The following is a 17,191-nucleotide window of genomic DNA, read 5'->3' as shown; positions in this document are numbered from 1 at the left end:
GCATTGCAATAAGACTGCAACCAATGTTTATTTTCATTATCAATACATCAGGCATTTGTTTTTGTTTTTTTTAATTAATTAAATAATCAGTTGATTGCCATTGTCAAAAGGCCCATCATTATTCCCTGAAGCACAAGTTAACATTCAAACTCATTCTGTCAAAAACTGTCAATTTCCCCCGTTTTGTAGATGATAGACTTCAGATGTGTTTTCTGGGCAGTTACTTAAGAGGAGAGTTTAGACCAGGCCTAATGGACGGCAGGAAAGTTTCTAAGGTTATTCAACAAACAGCTCACACTACAAATAGCCTACAACACGAGCTGAAAAACACAGGTTCAGCCGCTCATAAACGGAGAAAACAATGAAAAGTGAAAACCAGCCCACACCATCAATCTTTCATGATGAAAAAGAGACTGACAGCGTCCTGTGAAGGTCTGCTCCACCCTCAACAAGCAACGCCCACTGACACGCTTATACAACACTTATGAAACATAGACGATAAACACGGAACCACTCAACAAGAGTGAAAACTCTTTACCAACAGGTTTCCCGTCGTTTTTTCATGCTGACCATGCGTTTTCACGGGTAAGTGGACTCAGCTTATATGACGGTATCTGAAGTCTCTGCGTTTTGGCCTGTGTGGGATAATTAACTTTATTTACACAGGGTAAAACACTGCGACATCATGTTTTTCCAGTGGTAAGAACAGTCTGCAAGTGTCGCATTTCTCCCCTTATTCTTGTTAGGGCATAAACATACAGTATAGTTAATTTAATGTTTTGTGCATTCATTTTAAATGTGTCAAAATGGACAAGTATTGGAGTGTGACATGCAATAACGGGCATATTGTCCTTGTTGAGAAATAACAGTCACACGGGCCCTTTCTTAAGTGCTGGAGCTTAATATCTGCTGCTCTATAGTTAAACTCTGAAGTAAAGGTTGCACTTTTTTGACTGAACTACTTTCACGGTGGTGCATTTACTAAAGTACATTAAACCACACCAAAATACACATTTTAGGTACTTTACAGGTACTTGTACTAGTAATTCTTGTTTAGCTGCGTCATACTTCCACTCCACCACATTGTAAAGTGAATTATTTTACCTTTAACTCCATTATGTATTTTTGTCAACGGAAGTTTTTCTTTTTTGATGAATATTTTACATATAAAACATATGATGATTTTAATAAAAGTGTAATCAATCATCCAACTATGTAGTAAGTATTTAAATGAGCTGCAACTCCAGCAACATTAAAATGCTCCTAAAATATAATGATTCTTTCTTCCTGAAAGGAGATATTATATATAAATATAAAGAGGGGTTTTTGATGCATAAGTACATTTTTCTGACAATACATGTGTATTGAGTGATGCAGGATTTTTACCTATAACAAAATATTTATATAGTGTGTTTTTTCTTCCATTTAAGTAAAGGCTCTAAATGCTGCTGTCACTGTTCCTCATTTACTTTACTTGCTATTTTCATGCAAAGCCTATTGTTCGTTTATTAATCTAATGCATTGTCATAATAATTTTAATATCTTTCAGGTCAGTGCGTCTATTGGAAATTGCTCTTTTGGTTCTCCTGGCAGTCTGTCAACAATGTGTCTCAGCTGACAGTGACATTTTGGCTCCACCAGAAGTCTCGCAGCACAATGGCACCATGTATGCAGTGTGCAAAATGAGACCCAGCTCAACAATACCCGAGGGTCTGCCCAAAGTGTACGGTCAGGTGCTGTTTAAACAGGATTATCCTCATGGAAAACTCAAAGTCCTTCTCCGGTTCAATGGCTTCCCCACGGAGGGTAATCCAGAGCCTAGAGCGGTGCACATCCATCAGTACGGAGACCTGAGACAGGGGTGTGACTCCACTGGTGGCCACTACAATCCACGCGGTGTACATCATCCAAACCACCCGGGAGACTTTGGGAACTTTGAGCCCCAGGAAGGAAAAATCATTACGTTGATAGAATCTGATGCAACACTGTTCAAAGAGCTTTCTGTGATCGGAAGAGCGGTGGTGGTCCATGAAAAGAGAGATGACTTAGGGCGTGGTGGAGATGCCGGGAGCCTGCTGCATGGAAATGCAGGCCGCAGGCTTGGCTGCTGCATTATCGGGATTTCCTCTCCTACTCTCTGGAACATGTACAACAAGCAGAATAACAGGCCGCTGAGGAGAAATTAAGAGTAGAGTAATGCTGTATACTTTTAATCAGCTCACAGATGTTGCCTTTGTATTCATTCAGTCATTGTATCTGTTGTATTCTGTGTCTGATACTAAGAAAAATCAATGACTCAATCACATCACCACTTTCCAAACATTCAACAGTAGCTTATTAGATGTAGTGGAAACTTGCCTTAAGAACGTGACCCACCAAATTTGGTTCAGACATCCATGGTTCCCAAAGGATGTATTCTTGATTTTGGTGATTCTTTGCTTTTTCTTCTAAAACCCATTAAGTTAGACTCCTTGCATGAAACCTTACAAAAATAGACATTCTGCATTACATACTGTATCAAACTTTACATTCAGGGCGGTGTGTCACAATATATCAAATCCTGATGAAAACTGCTTCTTGTTTTGGATTTTATACTTAAAATACAGTTTTTCCAAAAACAGTAGTTGAAAATTATTTATTTTGCAGAAATAAATCCACATTTGTACACATTCAACACTTACAGAAAACACATATGTCTCTATGTAATTACTATCTGCTGAGTTACAAAAACACAAGATATCAGTGCTGGTAATCTAGATGTGGCTTCAGTGTGTTACAGACTAATACATTCTGTATATATATAATATATTCTAAACTAAGATCTGTTTGTTCAGTGTCAACTGACAAATCATGTGGTAAATCATCAAATATTTGCTTTGAAAAATGTCTGTTAAGGAATAAAAGCATGGATTAAAATAGAAAATGCAGTTCTCTTTAATCAATTAATTGTATATTGTCATGCAGGATTTTATATAGCTTTCTTAATATTGTGCTTTCATGATTCAAAAAACAAAAACTTGTTTAGAGATGTTTAATTAAAAAAAAAAAAAAAAACTTAAAAGTTTCTAGACAGAATCTGTTTGGAAACATTTGTATAATGTTTGCAGAAAGAAACTAGAGATCATCTTGAGATGGGATCTCTCCAGTTGCGACATGTTGAGGTTCCCATCAGTATTCAGTCGTCAGTACTACATTAGCCATTACTCATGGGTTGGACCAAGCTCATCCTCCAACTAGACCTTCATTTTGATGTCAACTGCAATGCACATGACTGTATCTTGCACAGTTATAACAGTGTCCCACTGACAAACATCTGTCCACAGACGGAGAGACATATAACCACCTGCCAAATTATTCAAAACCACCTCTGTGGTAATTCCTGCTACAGTAGGTGTCTCCAGGACCCCCCCCCCCCCCCACACACACACACACACACACACACACACACACAGCTGAGAAGAAAACTGCCTGGCTTAAATATTGTTCACAACAGTGGAACGTCTACTTGTTGATACAGTGTTTTATAAAATATGGTTGGTTTATTTAATGTCAAGGGGGAAACATGGGCATTCTGTTGATGGTCAACTGACAGCAGCAATTGCACTTTCTCCCTCTTTTAATTTTTAATATAATTTCCTTGTAAAACAAAATCTGAATCAGTGTCCCACTGGAGAGTTAACAGCAGAAACATAATGCAAATTACATTCTCCTTAAACTTAAAGTCTCTGAGTCAGAACTAAGATTCGCACAACTAAAGTCAATGATCTTTAATGATCGAATGCAGACAAATCTAAATCTTCACACCTGTGTTGTGTTCCAGCCACAGTTTCATAGCCCTCGTTCGCTACTTCACAGATTCTCCACTCCACACCTCTGACACAGAATGTGCAGCTTCCACCAGTTCAGGAAAGATCCTTCTCCCTGTTTCAACTTGACAGTGACGCTAAACACAAAGTGACATCCATAAAGAAATGGTTTGATGAGTTTGGTGTGGAAGAACCTGAATGGCTTTCACAGAGTTCTGACCTCAAACCAACAACTTTTTGGATAAACTACATCACAAACTGTTAATGCCCAGCCACACCAGTTCTCTGGCTCAATGGGAGCAAATCTCTTTAGCCATTTTCCTGTGGAAATCCTTCCCTGAACAGTTCAGGCTGTTAGAGCAGCACATTAATGGCCATAACTTTGGAATAAGATGTTCAACAATCACATTTGGTTGTATTGTTTGAGTGTCCACATACTGTTGGCCATGTGGTATGATTAATGAGGTTAAAAGGTGGGACTATAATCAGTTTAAGGATTTTTTTTTCTTCTAGACAACCATGAAATTTCATGCCGAGGCCACTGAAACACAATAACAAATCATCTGTTGATCCTAGCAGCTCAGTCTTGACACACATTATTCATTTCATTATTCATAAAAATAAATAAAGTATCATTATGTAATAAATCCATTATTTGTAATTATTCTTAAATTTTCTCCTGATGCAGCTCCTGGAAGACGTCAGATTTCCTGACAAACACAAACATCTGTCTCCTCTGAAAGCTCTGTCTCCTGGTTGGGCCGGGCGTCGTCGTCCTCCTGCTGCTCCTCAGCAGCCACATTAGAGACAGTGTCGGGCGTAGCAGCACCACTGTTTTCCTCTGTGATAATACACTCAGTTTCGACAGTTTCAACCACTTCAGTGTATTCATCTGCCTCATCCCCTCTTCCTCCTCCAGGGTCTGAGCTGTCTAAAGTTAGCGGTAAGTGGTGGGGGTCTGAAGGACGGGGTGTGTTCACATCTGTCACCGTGGGAAGGGAATCACTCAGACACTCCTCTTCTAGTGTTAAAGCAGTTAAATCCACTGTGGTCTCTATGTGGTTGTTTGGTATTTCTGTGTGAGGCCCTTCATGGTGTGAAGGGTTCTGCTGGGGCTTCTCCACGCTGGATGGTGGTGGAGTCTCTTCCTGAAAAGCTGATGCAACTTGTGAGTCACCGTCTTGGTTTTGAACCTCGGGGGAGCTCTGCTGCTCAGCAGGTATATCTGCAGGCCCCTTGTCAGCTGTAAGAATAGATAGAAGAGTAACATTCAAGAAATACTGATTGAATACAGATAGCTGCAGACTCATAGAGGTGTAGTTGCACTGAATATTCACCTTCCTGTACAGGAGACTCTGGTGACTCAGCCTGCTGAGTGCTCAGGATGATAGTGTCTTTTCCTCCTGTCGTGACAAAATATTACTCAAAGTAAGCTCCAATAAATATGATTAAAATAATCATCTGTATACCACTACTTAAAACTGCTGGATTGGATATAGATGAGTAAATGTAATGTAGGCAGATGAGAAGTTATGGAAGAAGGTGAAGTTCAGAGGTTAAAAAAGTAGTTAATAGATAGGGGGACATACTACCATAAATTCCCAGAGACACATTATAAGTCAGGCCTCCAGGTAGCAAGAAGCAGAAGGACAAAGAAGACGATAAGAAAGGTGAATTAGAGTGCAGTATATATATATTTATATATTTGTTTAAATATATCAAGCGATTTATATCCACCTGGCAGGCTCCATAATCCAGATATCTCTAGTGTTTTTAGTTTCTTCTCCAGCTCTGCTACTCGATTTCCAAGAATCCTAAAGACAAAAGACAGAAAGACTTAAAGACAGACATGCATGAGTTCTGCCCAACATCCACAAATTACGACCTTAAAGAAACGTTTAGGAAGAAAGTGTCAAGAATAAATGTGAGTACTTGTTGATCTGTCGTTGGTGCTGAATCACCATGTTCTTCTCGTGGATGGTTTCCAGCAGAGCTGTGGCCAGAGACTTGAGGTCTGAGATGGACTGAGGAGTCACCGGCAAACTGCAGCCGTTTTCCTCAGAGAGCAACAATTCCTTCACTGTGCGCGCAAACACACAAACACACAAACACACAAACACCATCATCAGTCACAGTTTAGGTACAAACTACTACCTTCAATTTAAGAGTTTAGAGAAACAGATTCCTTTTCTTCAGCACACGTTTAAATGTTTACATGGTGCAGTATTTTGTCACATTGTGCATAGTGAAGCGTGAGGGTTTTGAAAATATGATCCTTCTGACCTTGTTTGGCAGAGAGCACCCCTGTGAGAGCACTGCTGTTGGCTTTGCCACAGATTTTAGAGTTTTTCCTACACTCCAGGGCGCTCTGTTTGCAGAGGGAGGCATTAGTGAGCATCAGGTTTGTTTCCGAGGAAGAAATTAAAATTCATAAAACAAATCCACAGTTTTAATTTTGTAAAATAAAAAAAAGTTACATGGCTTCTTCTTTTATGGAATTGAGAAACTATTATAAAACATAATTTTACATTTTAAAAATGTAGCCACCTTGTACTTCACCAGATTTGTTTTGAGCAAGTTGACCTCCTCCTGAAGTTGACTGAGGCGCTCGTGCAAATACCTGGAAGAAATATTTTTTATCAAAATCCCAGATTCCGAAAAAAAAAGTCAATAAAATCCTAAAATACACATTATTTCATTGAACTAGTCAAGTAGTGGGACTTACTCAGACTGTTCCTGCAGCTGTGGACGCTGCCGCAGAGACTCTCATATAACCGGGGTGACGGTAAAGTATTTTTTTTTAAAAAAGAGTAACGAACCTGTTCTCCATGCAGAGTGCATCTATGTCTAGGATTCGAATCTCATCGTTGCCCACGATGTGGTTCATTTCCACGTTGAGACGATGAGCCTTCTCCTGAAACACGTCTCGCTCTGCTCGGACATCCTGAAGCTCGTCTGTGAGCGACTTCACGCTGTGCTCCAGCACCTCGTTCTACAGCAACACAAAACACACTGTGTGAGTACAGACACTGTGATGTCATCTGCAGATAGCACTGTTTATCTTCAAAGGTTTAATATCTAATTTTCTCATATCTGTGTGTATTTTTCACTATTTGATGAAAACAACAGTTCCACATACACGATATGTAGCCCGTTTCATTCTTGCCTCAAATATTTGTCACCTATTATCATATCTTGTCTAATCATGGGAACAATGGGTACAACTTCAATTATTTATGACAGATTTATGGCAATAAATCTGTCATAAATGAACAAAGTTGTGCCTGTTTGCAAAGTGCCTGCATAAGGGGACTACTCGGTCTCCAGCTTTTTTTCATGAAAAATGTGTTGAAAATCTGCTTAAAGTAACTGAAAGTCTTGCTGAAACTTAAATAATGAAAAACATGGTAAATGTGACTCATTCTTTACACAATAATAAGCAAATTTATCTCTCTGTCAAGCAAAAGGACCAAGATTTGATACAGCTGAATTTATAAAAAAGTCAGCTCTCTCAGTGGGAGGTTTACACTCATGACGCTCCGCATCATTCAAGGCAAGAATATAAAACCGAACTCTTGGTGTCACAAACATTAAAACCATCTTGAAGTTCAACAATTGTACATTTGTTTGCAAAATCACACAGGATGTTCTTTAATGTCACACTGTCGTCCACTGACTGCGAATCATTAACCCAGTAACACCTGAATACGCTGAACTATTGCAACTGAAAAGAAAGGACAGATATTAAAGAGCGGTCCTCGGGGCCTCAGCCGTCACCTGTTCTCTGGCTCTTTCTAACTGTTTGACCAGATCTTCTCGCTCATGTGCGGGAAAGTGTCGAGCGCCGACCTCCTCGTCTCCCAGCCTCTGTTTGGTGATGGTCATTCGTAGGAGCTGCAGGAACAGAAAGACCCAGCAGGAGTCTGTTAAATTGTCCGTTGTTTTCCTGCATTGAGCACACAGCATGATACTGCTGTTCTGATCAAATACTGGATATGCTGGAGATATATTCAAGAATAAAAATGCATCTAAGGTAGATTATAAACTAATACTTGGAGACTTCTGATGGTTACAAATTACAACCTGCTACCTTGTTATCACCCTGAGCTTCCACCAGCCGTTGTTTCAGCTCCTTCACCTCCTCAGAAAGTTGATTACTTTTTTCTCTGGAGTCTCTCAATAGCTGGGCTAAATTCACCTGGAGGAGACATGAGGTCACACGAGGGAGACAACCCAGGTTTAAGTCAGCTGTCAGAGGAAAAATATACAAGGAGTGCATATCTGTGCAGTACAAAGGTTCAATGAAAACATTTTCCCCATCCTTTTTTTTTTTTTTTTAATCTTAAATCTACAACAGAAGAGCAGAGTTGGTATGGACACTGGCAGGAACTGCTCTCCACCCACAGGCAATGATGAATTAAAAACTGTCGGTTTGTATTGCTGAACTGTGCACAAAGCAAAGGTGCTCCATCCAGAAACATCTGGACTCACCATGGTTCAAAACTGTCATCATCCCCTCATCTACTGGGTAAGTTTTATGTATAAAAAAATAAAAACCAGCCACCTAAATAAACACAAGCGGTGTGTGTGCACATTACTGACCCTACTGAATTTCTGCAGTATTTGTGTGCAGTAGCAGTTTGCAGCAGTTTGTTAGACAGTAATGAACGAAGATTAGTAGGTTAAAATCACTTACTTGATTTCTCTTCTCCGGAGGCAGAGAGAGATCTCCATCCTATTAGTAATAAAGACAAAGGAAACTGTCACTAAATATAACATCTCCAACATTTAATAGAGGGCAAGGCCACTTTTTATTCTCCATTTTGCTGCCTATTATGAAGCTTATGATGTGACCGTCCTGGTGCAGCCCACAGAGATGTCTTACAATGAGTTCTCTGTACTTCTTCTTGAGGCCTTGGTGCCGCTCGCGGAGCTGGTTGGCCATCAGCTTGTACTGATCCCTCTCCTGCTGGCAGGTGTCCAGCTCCTTAGACAGAATCAGAAGAGCTTCCTTCTTGCTCTCCAGCTTCCGCTTGCAAATTAGAAACTGCATGAAGGAACAAATGTTTTGTAATAAAAGGAACAAAAGACCGAGGTATTGTTAAGTGAACAGTGAAAGATTAATTCAAGAATGTAATGAAGCAATGCAGACAATATGAAAAACTTCTTCTGATGATGGTGATGTTTATCATGACATCTGTTAAAGTAGGAATATCTCTTGTTTAGGGCTGCAACTAATGATTATTAATTAATCTGACAATTATGCGACCCGGATCCGGATAAGCGGGAGACGACGAGACGAGAGACGAGACAATTATGCTTTTGATTAATCATTTAACTTATTGTGTCAGAAAATTGTAAAAAATGCCCAACACAATTTCCCAGAACCCAAAGTGTTGTCTTCCAAAAACTACAGATATTCAACTTAACTTTAACTTCACAACTTTAACTCTCAAGTCTTGGAAGCTGAGGGAAGAGAATGTTTTGACATCTGTGCTCTGTAAATTAAATGATTAATCATTATCAGGGCCGCTGTCAATCAATTTTCTGTCGATCAACTAATCGATCAGTGTATGTATATAGACATGGGGGAGATCATTAACTAATCACACAATAAGTACCCCTTTAAAAAAAAAACTCCTGCATTTAAAGTACATAAGTATTATCAGCAAAATGGAGTTAAAGCAGTTTAAAGTATCAGAAGCAAAACTATTCAATATGTCAACAAGTCCTCCAACCTTGTTAAACCATTATACTAGTAAATCAGCAGTAGTGATGTATTGATATATAAACAGATTTTGTGGGTTGAAGTGGGACTAAATTTAACTATTTCATATACTGTTGTTCAACCTGTAACAAAGCATCAGGTTTTATAAACTGATCATGTGTAAAATGTTAATCTGCAAAGTGACAAGTATCTCCAGCTTTCAGACAGGACTAACTAACAGTTATTTTACTCATCCTATCCATCCGACCATTATTTTCTCAAATGATCGATTTAGTTGTTATGTCTACAAAAACAATTGAAGGTGCCTGTCACAAATTCACAAAGCACATGGTGACGCCTACAAATGTCCAAGAGCCACAAATGCTACCTAATTGATTAATCGACAAATGGGCGAAACTCAAATGCCAGATAAATTTTCTCTCTTAAATGTAGTGGAGTAGACACGTAGAGTAAGCTAGCATTAAAAGTAAATACTCAAGTAATGTACAAGTAGTTCAAAATTGTACTTAGCTACAGGATTTGAGTAAATACACTTCGTTACTTTCCACAACAGTCATCTAAATGTATTGATGATTGCGGATTATCTATGAAAAGTCAATACACCTGCAGTGTGGTGCATGTTGTTGTACATACCATTAACTCAGTAAGACACGGGGCTCTGCAGGTACAAGGGGAAAAGGTTTTTTTTTTTGTTTTTGAATCTACTTCCTCGTTTTCCACAGAGTGAGCTGAGAATTAATCCTGTTTGCTCAGTTTAATCTGGACCATATATTTTAACTGTCTGTGCGTCAAACAAGAGACATGGACACATGGAATTTAAAGGGTTTAAAACGACGCACGTTCACTATCGGTATAATGGTTCAGAGTATAAGACATTTCTCCCAACATTAGCGGAGGTTAGTGAGTAACATGCTCACGCTTTTTTACTCTGTCCCCTCTCTACGTCTTTCCAGTCTCACCTCACTGACCAGCCCCTGCCAGTCACTCTCGCTCCTCCGGGAAGGATCCATGTTCCTCCGTGTTACAGAAAAACAAACGCAACAACAGGCCAGTAGTAACACAAGGTGAGTTTCAGATCGTACGTGTCACCATGTTAGTTGTGTTGAGTTCAGAGACATTTTGCATCAAAACGGATTAACTGATCGAGGAACGCGACCTGCATCACTTCCGTCTGTCTCGACGTCAGAGAGGCGTCACGACGCATTTGGAGACCCCGAGTAAAACCAGGAACAATATTCGCACTTAATTCCAAAAAGACTCGTGGTCCTGTTTCATACGTAATATCTTACTGGGATAATCTCATATCTCGTGACTGGAAGATTAATCGCTAAAATGATAGATGATAAAACAATAATAGTAAAAGTAGATTGATATATATTGATATAACGATTTGCATAATTTATTCTGATTTTGTCCCCATCCTCACAGATTTTGGCAAGATGTCAGTTTATTTATTACACTACTGGGAATTTTCACTTTCCTTTGAGCATATATAACTCAAATCTTGAGGTAAAGCCAATTAGGTTATTTATTTAATAGTTTATGTGATATTCTCATCCACTTTGATACTGTCATGTGATGTATATGTATCACCCTCTGGCTAATACCTGTATGTCTATGAGATCTTTCCCAAGTATGTGGTGAACACACAGACACCCTCTCAAATAAACCATGTGTTTTAGTCATTTGCCCTTTGTTGCAGTTGAAAGAAAATGCTGTCTCAGACATGACTATCAATTTCAAACATGAGACGGTCTGTGTGATTGCCACGTTTCACTGCCTGACAAGAATGGAGGACTGAGTAAAAAACAAATGATTACACCACATGTGGTTAAATGTTCTTTAATGCATTTCCACAAACTCATTCTTACATAGGACGGAAGGCTGTAGCTGTAGCGCTGTGTAAAAGACCTGTTCTTCCTCATTGCCAAAGGGTAGCAAAGTGGAAAATAAACACATCATTATTAGGTAGGACATAGGGGATGAAGGCATTACTGTCTTTTTCAAGAAATCTGAAATCCCAACAAAAACAGATTTCTTCCTCAAATCTTGTTAGCATTTGATGAATTCAGCAGTTTGACAGTTGTGAAAGACCATGGCTCAAGTTGCACATCATGCCTTTGCTATGTGAAATGTTCCAAGCCCAACAGACTGTAATTAAATCTGTACAGTGCATGAAAAATATCAAAAGATCAGTAAAGAAAAGAGCACACCTTTATGGCTTAAGACCATGTAAATATCATTTCAAGTTATATAACAGCTCACAACTATCCTTGTGATTGTAGCAACACTTAGTATCATACATTTTGCATAGGAATTAGGAGTAAATTATATTTAGTTTCACCACTAATCAGGCACTCTGTTAATACAGTAGCTTGTTATAAATGTTGTGCACTTAAAGCTCATTTTATTTACATTCTGCTGTAATTTTGGTAAATAAGAAAACCTCTGCATCATGCACATTTAAATCATCACTCATAAGAGTTACCGGGATTAGATGGCTTCAAAATCTCCACTGGCTGCTCAGTTGTTTCAAACAAATCACTTCACTTACAGAGTTTAGAGCATTTTAGGGTAACCGTTTAGCTTGCAGTGGTAAACAACTTTCACATCAATGGCCACTTCTTTACTACCTGTGTGGGGTGACCAGGTTATGCTCCCAGGTCGTCATAGTTAGAGTGGACACCCATTAGCTCAGCAGAACTGAAATAAATAAAAGCCAGCACCTCTTAAGATATAGTATGTAATTAAAATCATCTTCATGCTGTTAACATATCAAATGTTGCCATTGTTTTATATTTCTGTCAGCCTTCAGTTTTAAGTTAATTACTTGAGGTTTGTTATTAATTGTACCACCATAATTGCTCGAAATGCATATGAGAAACTTTCCAAAAAATGTTTGTCTCAAACCAAGAAAGTTTTATCTAGTTGCATAAGGAAGATATACAGCGTTTGAGACTCCTTTGTAGCATACGCGCAATGTTGATCTGAGTGACCAACTCATACTGTGATTAGGAATGATTCTGCTATAGGCACTATAAGCTCAAATCTACAATAATATGCTCAAAAACCATTGATTTGCCCTTTAAGCTGGAAGAGAAGATGAAATTCCTCCGGTCAGTGGTCACGACTGTGAATGACCGAGGTGACTGCACATAAATATCCTTGAACTTGTGGAAGGTTTTAGTCTCCACATCCCAGAGGTAGATCTGTGTGAAAGAGTAATCGCTGCCAAGAGCAAGATAGTGTCTGTCTGTGAAGGTGAAAGGTTGGAGGATCATCGCTCCTCGAGAGGGCAGAGCCTGCACCTCAGTGAACTGCTTATTGGTCCATTTGAGGACTTTGGAGTCACCGATGTAGCATGTCAAGGCCAGATACAACTCATCTTCCTCCCGAAAAGCTTTGACTGCCACCACGTCGTCGACATTTGGGATTTCACTGTGAAGTATGAACTTCAGGGTGCTTTTGTTCCACAGGAAGATGACTGGTGACTGAGACCGACTGGCTAAGATGAGGTAGCACTTCCCATCCACTTCGACAAACTCAGCATCTGTGTCACGAAACCACTCATGGAGAAACTGGTAGGAGTAAAAACCTGTTTCGTTGCGGTCAGGTTGGTTGGTCCACTTGTACAGCGTTGACAGTCCTGCCTTGGAGCTGTCCACAATCACAAAATACCAATCGCTATCTATTTGGAAGACCTCAATGTCATTTGGCTTTGAGATGTTGAAGACCTCAATAGTTTGAAACTTGGTGAACTTGTTCTGTTGATCATCAAACTTGTAAATGTGGGAGCCGCCAAAGAGCTGGGTGACAATTATCAAGACATGGTTGTCAATCAGGACCGACTTGCATCCAACAACAGACTTCCCTGTAGGGGAAAAAATTTGTCAGTGGTAATACAACACAGAAAATGACATTAGAGTGGATTATTAACTCACATTAAGTCAATAATCTCATTTTTTTATGTAACAGAAAGGCTAATTACAAATTTACCGTTAAGGATAATGCTGGCAATCAAAGAACCCAACAAAAGACCAAAGTAAACAATGTGTAAATCTGTTGTTATAGGGGATTAAGTTGTATCATGGCAGGAAAACTTGTCTGTAGCACCAATTCATTGTTGGTTTGGGCTTTTGATGGGATTTATGGACAATGGAAGAATACAGAATATCACCTGCTTTATCTGTTGAAAAAAAGATTTAGGGTGGGTTTGTCAAACCTGTGATATTATCAAATTTTCTGAAGTTCATTTCAATGTGATCCCACTCCATGACCACACAGCTGTTGGAGTTCGGGGCAGCCATCGCCACGTAGATGTCCTCTTTAAAGGAGAATATGTCTGCTGACATGGACTGAATAGGAATGGACTGATGACGCACAAAGTCTGTGAGATGCAGACAAAAACAACCACTGTTAGTCTGCTGACAAAGTGAAATAGTGGACAGTCAGGACCTCACTGCTTCAGTTACATTTTTCATGCTGGGCTGGGTAAACCTTTCAATCTCAATTTCTATCAACATGTCATTTTTAAAGTTCACATTTGGAGAGAACAAAACTTGTAGATAATAAACTAATAAATTTATAAATAAATGTTTAATAAAAATATAGTAATATTAAGCATGAACTGGCATTCTGTTGTTTCTTTACTTATAATCTGATGAGGCAATATAACTGAGAAATAGGAAATGATGTAATAGCTACACCACAATATTTTGGTAAACATTTTCAAATAGTTGAGACTAAAAAAAAGGTATTATAATTTGTTCCATATTTGCCCTTTATGTATTTTTGATTATATATTTATGTGTGTGTATGTGTGAGTATTTGTGTATATATATATATGTATGTGTATGTAAAAATGTCAGCAGGCCTGGAGCCTGTTTGTTTTAGTCCAGAATGGTGCATGGTGGGTTCCTGTTTAATTATTCAACAGTTAATTGATTTCTTCTGTCTTTCTTTTACGACATGTTTAGCCGTGCCCGAGATTATTCCTAAATGCCTTTGATGGTGCACTCGTCATTTTACCCGTGGAGATGCACTCGCCCGGTGGAATAGGAAGGTCACTGAGCCGCTTGCCCTTCATGTCACTGGGCCCTGCGCAGAAGACATCTGATACCGTAGCGTTCGTGTTTTTCAGCCATGTCATCAGCCACTTGTTTTCACAACTGCACTGGAAAGAGTTGCCTCGTAGGTCCCTGACACAGAGAGGCAGAGAGAGAGTCATTAACATTTACAAAATCAGTTTGGACACATTTACTGGAAGAAACGCTAAAATATGCAAAATGTCTTTTATTGATAAGAGCAGAAGATTGAGAAAGATTGACAAAGGCTCAAGACAGTTCGGTGAGTGATTTAAGGTGTGACCCAACAAAGTGAAGCTCAAATTTATACATATTACATGACAGCCAAAATTAATTATGATGATCCAGATGATAGTGCTGCACAAAAAAACCTTCCATCTACAAAATATGAACTGTACTGAGTGACTGTTTGACATGTCTGTGAAATATTTTACCTACGGTTTATGTGATAAACACTTTTGGCAGAACACACAGAACCAAGCAACAGTATTGAGGTGGACAGAAGAAACAAACTTAATACTTTTGCTGTCCATTTCATTCTTGTGGGATTTAATGCAGCCAATCACAAAGCACAGCATGAGTCAGCTTCACTTTACAGCACAGTATGGAAAAAGAACACACACACACACACACACACACTGCTGACACCACAACTGCTTACTCACAGTTCTAGCAACGAATCCAAGTCAAAAAAGAGATCTCTTGGCAGAAACCTCATCTGGTTATTGGCCAGGGAGCTAAACCAAAGGCACAGCACAAAAAAAACACACACTTCTGTCATTTCTATGTTGTAACATTAGTTCACCGCTGAAATAGTTAGATGCCAGTACTGCAGGTGCTGCCCACTGTGAGCTTTAAGTGTATATCTCTTTTCTGATTGGTGGAGAGAATGATAACAGACTTACAGGTGAGTCAAATCTCGTAGACCACGAAAGGCATTTTTGGTGAGAGTGTCGATCTTGTTTCCTTCAATGAACCTGTTCAATGAATAATAAAACTGTAGTTTATCACCATGGACCAGCAGAAGAAGTAAATGATCACGTTGTGTAATGTCATAAATGTTTATTCGTCTGTAGATACTGGGAAGACAAACGTCTTTGTGTATGTGTCTTGTTATTTTTCTTATTGGTGGGGGTGCTGGGGCAGTTTGGACAGTTTTGGTCATGAGCAGATTGGTATTGATGATGCTTTGAGTAATTAAAGTGATGGTCTGCAGTTGTATTTGCAGCATGATGTAACAAATTTCTTTAACATAATTATTAATCATGTGGTATATTCAAGTTTGCTGTTATGTATATGAGAGTGACTGTAGGCTCTGCATGCAAAACTGCAAAAAATATATATGGCAAATACAAAATACATGATGTCATTTGGTCAGTTTCAGTAAGAAAGCAGTATGTCTGCTGAATAATACTCACAAATATTCTAGATGTGGAAGACCAGAGAAAGCATCATCTTTGATTGTGGTCAAAGAATTTGCATTTAGAAGTCTGTAAAGAAAAAACAAATAAAAAAATGTAAAAACTACATCTTACTATGACAGACAGAAGAAATAAAAAGTTTGTATAATTGACAATCCATCTACTGTCTTTTGTTCATGTATGTTTAGTTGTCTACAACACCAGCTAAGCTCTTAAATGTTAATCACTATTCACCAGTTAATCAATGCACTTACAACAGCTGAAGAGAAGGCATTAGTGAAAACATCCCCTCTGTAATTTCAGCAATAGATCCATTTACCATACTCCTGTTGGAAGAAGCACATACAAAATCATCAGTCAAACTCAGGGTTGGGTCATCACAACACTCTGTACCAGACACACCAAGTGCCAACTCTGCAGGGAGGCACAGGGCAGCAAGTAAATGGACTCCCTGAATGCAGCACTGATTGTCTTTTGCCACATTGAAGAAACAATCCTACTTTGTCTGAAGAAATAGGATTTGTTACTCACAGTGAGTTGATCTCATTCGGTATGGTCCGTGGGACTTGTGAAGCACCGACGCAGATGATCGTCTCCTTGGAGCAGGAGCATCCTGAAGGACATTTAAAATTCCTTTTGGATTCAACTGCTCCAGAAATATAAAGAAGCGCAAACCCGGCGAGTAGCCACTGTTGAGTAGATGTCATTCTGCTTCTTCAACATTAATAAACAGTAAAAAAATAAATAAATGAGAGCTAGGTCAGTGCTAGCAGCAGCTTATGTTATCCGCCTGGGCGACATCAAAATGCAGCACTACAGTGGAAAAGCCCTGACACAGGCTGATACGGCTACAGCGGCGCCCTGGAAGACTGCTGCGGCTTCGCGCCGTGCTAGAAAAAAAACAAAAACGCCGTCTCGTCACTAAAAGCAATGGTAGCTATTGTAGGGAGGGCACTAAAATGAACCTGCGTATGTATTTAATCATTATTTAAATTAATATTATAACAAGTCATTTTTAAACTGGATATATCAGTGAACCACAACGATACTAAAATACAAATATGGCATGAATAAAGTAATTAGTCCAGCACCATGGAGAATGGTAAGAGTTGTTAAGTGCAAGTTGGCCATGTACAACTTAGCTCATATCCT

The 17,191-nt window shown here is 39.1% G+C and overlaps 3 protein-coding genes across 5 annotated transcripts; 1 reads left to right on the top strand and 2 right to left on the bottom strand.

Annotated features, from left to right (window-relative positions):
* The first annotated feature begins 428 nt into the window (after nucleotides 1–428).
* sod3a (superoxide dismutase 3, extracellular a) lies at nucleotides 429–2,923 on the top strand. Its single transcript, XM_056371434.1, has 2 exons — nucleotides 429–585; nucleotides 1,550–2,923. The coding sequence occupies exons 1-2, from the start codon at nucleotides 563–565 to the stop codon at nucleotides 2,184–2,186; spliced, it is 660 nt and encodes a 219-aa protein (XP_056227409.1). The 5' UTR covers nucleotides 429–562; the 3' UTR covers nucleotides 2,187–2,923.
* Nucleotides 2,621–10,732, bottom strand: LOC130166094 (coiled-coil domain-containing protein 149-like). 3 transcript variants are annotated; one of them, XM_056371430.1, is made up of 13 exons: nucleotides 10,494–10,732; nucleotides 8,692–8,853; nucleotides 8,503–8,541; nucleotides 7,897–8,004; nucleotides 7,584–7,700; nucleotides 6,626–6,798; nucleotides 6,354–6,426; nucleotides 6,090–6,174; nucleotides 5,739–5,886; nucleotides 5,544–5,620; nucleotides 5,396–5,431; nucleotides 5,144–5,209; nucleotides 2,621–5,049 (listed from the first exon to the last, which is right to left on the bottom strand). In XM_056371430.1, the coding sequence occupies exons 1-13, from the start codon at nucleotides 10,542–10,544 to the stop codon at nucleotides 4,508–4,510; spliced, it is 1,677 nt and encodes a 558-aa protein (XP_056227405.1). In that variant the 5' UTR covers nucleotides 10,545–10,732; the 3' UTR covers nucleotides 2,621–4,507. The 3 variants fall into 3 exon arrangements, with proteins under 3 accessions (XP_056227405.1, XP_056227407.1, XP_056227408.1); XM_056371432.1 differs by having other exon boundaries at nucleotides 5,399–5,431; XM_056371433.1 differs by lacking the exon at nucleotides 5,396–5,431 and having other exon boundaries at nucleotides 10,494–10,731.
* A 628-nt stretch (nucleotides 10,733–11,360) lies between these two features.
* LOC130163612 (leucine-rich repeat LGI family member 2-like) lies at nucleotides 11,361–16,928 on the bottom strand. The gene is made up of 8 exons (XM_056367929.1): nucleotides 16,571–16,928; nucleotides 16,294–16,365; nucleotides 16,037–16,108; nucleotides 15,524–15,595; nucleotides 15,284–15,355; nucleotides 14,563–14,732; nucleotides 13,757–13,921; nucleotides 11,361–13,405 (listed from the first exon to the last, which is right to left on the bottom strand). Exons 1-8 carry the CDS (start codon nucleotides 16,744–16,746, stop codon nucleotides 12,570–12,572), a joined length of 1,635 nt encoding a protein of 544 aa, XP_056223904.1. The 5' UTR covers nucleotides 16,747–16,928; the 3' UTR covers nucleotides 11,361–12,569.
* Between the last annotated feature and the right edge of the window lie 263 nt (nucleotides 16,929–17,191).

The sequence above is a fragment of the Seriola aureovittata genome, chromosome 3 (genome assembly GCF_021018895.1).
Source record: "Seriola aureovittata isolate HTS-2021-v1 ecotype China chromosome 3, ASM2101889v1, whole genome shotgun sequence".
NCBI classification, from domain to species: Eukaryota; Metazoa; Chordata; class Actinopteri; order Carangiformes; family Carangidae; genus Seriola; species Seriola aureovittata.
Note: the sequence above shows the minus strand (reverse complement) of the source record. Positions and strands in the feature narration are given on the sequence as shown.

Bases quoted from the DNA above. Each gene is read 5' to 3' on its own strand.
- LOC130166094 (XM_056371430.1), bottom strand. From the start codon at position 10,544: ATGGATCCTTCCCGGAGGAGCGAGAGTGACTGGCAGGGGCTGGTCAGT. The intron at 8,005-8,502 runs GTAAGTGATTTT...TGTCTCCTCCAG, and splicing joins CTCCGGAGAAGAGAAATCAA to GTGAATTTAGCCCAGCTATT. The intron at 5,050-5,143 runs GTGAATATTCAG...CTATTCTTACAG, and splicing joins AGAGTCTCCTGTACAGGAAG to CTGACAAGGGGCCTGCAGAT.
- sod3a (XM_056371434.1), top strand. From the start codon at position 563: ATGCTGACCATGCGTTTTCACGG. The intron at 586-1,549 runs GTAAGTGGACTC...AATATCTTTCAG, and splicing joins CTGACCATGCGTTTTCACGG to GTCAGTGCGTCTATTGGAAA.
- LOC130163612 (XM_056367929.1), bottom strand. From the start codon at position 16,746: ATGACATCTACTCAACAGTGGCTACTCGCCGGGTTTGCGCTTCTTTAT. The intron at 16,366-16,570 runs GTGAGTAACAAA...TTCTTCCAACAG, and splicing joins CCGAATGAGATCAACTCACT to GAGTATGGTAAATGGATCTA. The intron at 16,109-16,293 runs GTAAGTGCATTG...TTTTCTTTACAG, and splicing joins ATGCCTTCTCTTCAGCTGTT to ACTTCTAAATGCAAATTCTT.